The sequence below is a fragment of the Lottia gigantea genome, assembly GCF_000327385.1.
Source record: "Lottia gigantea unplaced genomic scaffold LOTGIsca_594, whole genome shotgun sequence".
NCBI classification, from domain to species: domain Eukaryota; kingdom Metazoa; phylum Mollusca; class Gastropoda; family Lottiidae; genus Lottia; species Lottia gigantea.
Genome location: NW_008710030.1, coordinates 15656 through 18804, shown reverse-complemented (window position 1 = coordinate 18804; position 3149 = coordinate 15656). Strand labels below are relative to the sequence as shown.

Genomic DNA, 3149 nt, shown 5'->3' with positions numbered 1-3149 from the left:
CCGTTCATCCCATTATTACCATTTTCGAACTTGACCCAGATCTCATCAATACATGCATACCAAGTTTCATCAAGATCAAATAAAAACTGTAGTCTTTATCGTGCATACAAGAAATGTGGACGGACGGACAGGGGCGACGACAATATATGGCCACATTTCCATGTGGGCTAATGAAAAGGGCCTTCCTATTCTTAAAATGCAGACATGAGTTGATATTGGCATTCATTTAAAAAAAATACATGTAGGCCAAATCGAATTAGATCTACTCTCTACAGCCGGTGTCTTGAATCCTCCGACAACGGCAGGCTTCAATTAAAAGTTGGAATGTTTTTATTACGTCTGACGAAACGAAACAATAAATAAATATTGTTCACTGTGGCGAGTTTGAACGTGAATTAAAGTAAGCGCGGCGTGTTAGTTTTTCAGAAATTTACTTGTGAGTTGGCGACTGCATTTTTTCGACTTTCTGTTGTTAAATTCTCGAATTTTAAGTATTAACATTGCAATAAAAGTGGAACATCTAGATTGTCTGCCTCTATACTAGCCTAAAATTGTCAGAGAAAGCTCTAGTGGCCAGCGTAGAGGCAGAAAATCTAAATGCTCCACTTTTATTGCAATGTTTCAATACTTAAAATTCGAGGAAATTTAAGCTTAGGTCATATAGGCTATGCAACCTTCAGCCTACAGATCTAACACTAGACCTATTTACCTTTTAACAACAGAAAGTCGAAAATGAAGTCGCCGACATTATCTCTATACTCACAAGTAAAATTTGAACAAAAATAACATGGCGCGCTTACTTTATTTCACGGTCCAACAGTCTAAGGATTTCAAAAATGGACTTTGCACTTCCTCTTTAAAAATTTAAGACATGAAAATGTGTAGCCTAGATTTCTTTTTAAAAAGGTCGTGTAATGGTAAATAATGAGTAAATTGATGAGGTATTAATTAATTTGATGGTTTTGAAATACAAATGCTACGAAGATCCTTTTCTAGAATATCGGTATTAAAATATTCGTATTTTAGTCACTATCATTCATGGCAGTGGACGTATGTTATCTTTATATCGGTTACAATCGGATGAACGGTTTCGGAGTTATTGCCTTTATAATGAAACGTCGATCGTAATGGAACTGGTTTCTCAGTTATCACCGTTGTGTGTACGTCGATGAGACATTGTTAATGTTTGAATTTGATGATAATTTTTTTTCATTCATCTTATAATCAGTGCACATTTTTGGGGGATATTGTTCATTTCAATTAAATTATTTAGAAATTCAAAAAAAAATCAAATGAAATTAAATCAATAGTAACACATATTCCTTCAAATAGTGAGTTTGGAGAGTATTCCTTGCAATTTTTTTGAATGATTTTGACATAAGTTATTGAAAATGTAACCACCCAAGAAAGTATGAGATATTGTCCTTGTAATTGAAAACGGTTTAAAAAATTTTTAGCTAGTATAGACATTCTAGAAGGCACAATTCCTGAGGAATGTTCAGGAAACCTGGTGTGAGTGTTAGAATGAACCCTATCAAAAATCAAAAAAATATATTTAATGAGTTACTGCCCTTCCCTTGTTCATGAAAACATGTTCAGTTTTTAACTTGTAAATGCAAAAGCACAATTCTCGACTGATTTTGACTTGGTGAAATTGTTTAATATCACCCATGGGTGAACCCTGTTGAAATTATGAAAAATTAGAATTACTTTACATGAGTTATTGACCTCAAACTCGAAGAAATTTGTTATCCTCATAACTATGTAGCATGAAGTCAAACTATTATGGTCTTAACTTCGACACTCCTGAAATGGAAAGAGTTAAATGTTTTTCTCCACCCCAAATAAAATATGTCAGATTTTATCACGTTACAATGTCGTTATGCTCTAAATCAATCTGATTTGAATAGAAGAATGCAAAAATAAATATCGCCTTCTCCTTAACCTATGCTATAAATAAATACATCTGCTGTATTCATATAATTATAAAACTTATATAAGTATGTGAGTATTGAGCTTGAATTTGTCATTTAGCTGAAATAGGTAAGAGAATTCAGGTAAATAGTAAGAGTTGTCTTTTGTAAAGCCTGTGAATCTACAGACTGGAGGAGTATTAACACGCAGAAGACAATTTTCAGCCAAAATTTGTGACTTCTTTGAGTTGAAATTTCTAAGAGAGAAATGTGTTTCTTTTTAAAAGAAAAGATTATATTTTTGTCAACGCAAAGACATTCCAAGACTAGCAGTACTATTACTAAAGCTGATATTCCAATTCCCTTGAAAAGTATCGACCAAAAATAATTCAACAATAGTCTTTTTACTAAAATTCCAGATAATGGGTATACTAATTACTGCATGTGGATCATGGATATTGAATGAGAGAACTAAATTAGCTAGAGAAATATCAGAATTTATGTTAAATCCAGCTGTAATAATCTCTGTATTTGGTATTATTCTGGTGTTTATTACTTTATTTGGCTGTATTGGTACTATCCGTGAAAATATACTTCTAATCAAAACTGTAAGTATAAATGAAAAGTAAATAACTAAAAACCAAAAAATCAAAATAGGTGTTGCCAATCATGTCAGGATACGTATTACGATTAAAGGGCTACGATACTATCACAAGAAGCCGTATCCAATTACACGTGATATGTGTTAATACATCTATTTCTAGTCATTTTTCAGCACAAGCAAATAATTCAGGCCTACAGACGTTATTTCCGATCATAATAGTGTGAATTTTAATGGGACACTATCATCGGATTATTAAGGGATTCTGTTGTATAGTTATGAAACTGGGTAGATCGACATAAAAAGATTTTAAAATCTAAATTTTATGGTTATTCTATATCTCTTTAGATTTAGGCTATAACACAAAGAGATATTTAACGTTCAATTAATATACTATTATGTTAACAATAGCTTCATTACAGTTTAACAGTTGTATTGTTTATTGAGTTAATATTATCAGTTATTGTGGTGGTATTTTATCAAACACCTAAATTAAGGCACTACCTACATTCTGCACCAGAGGAAGTTTTTAAGAATGCTGTCAAACTCTATCATGACGATGAACATCTTGAGGAATGGTTAGATTTAATACAGATGGAGGTACATATTTATTTTTTATTATGAAGTCAAATCCA

At 32.0% G+C, this 3149-nt stretch overlaps 1 protein-coding gene across 1 annotated transcript in view; it reads left to right on the top strand.

The window, feature by feature from the left end:
* Positions 1-2335: 2335 nt before the first annotated feature.
* The window catches only part of LOTGIDRAFT_175964 (hypothetical protein), a gene marked incomplete at both ends in the record, with an annotated part of 5023 nt that continues 4209 nt past the window's right edge, over positions 2336-3149 (top strand). The window contains 2 exons of the mRNA XM_009063704.1: positions 2336-2521; positions 2926-3114. Of these exons, the coding sequence (XP_009061952.1) occupies positions 2336-2521; positions 2926-3114 (375 nt within the window). The remainder of the gene's footprint in view (positions 2522-2925; positions 3115-3149) is intronic.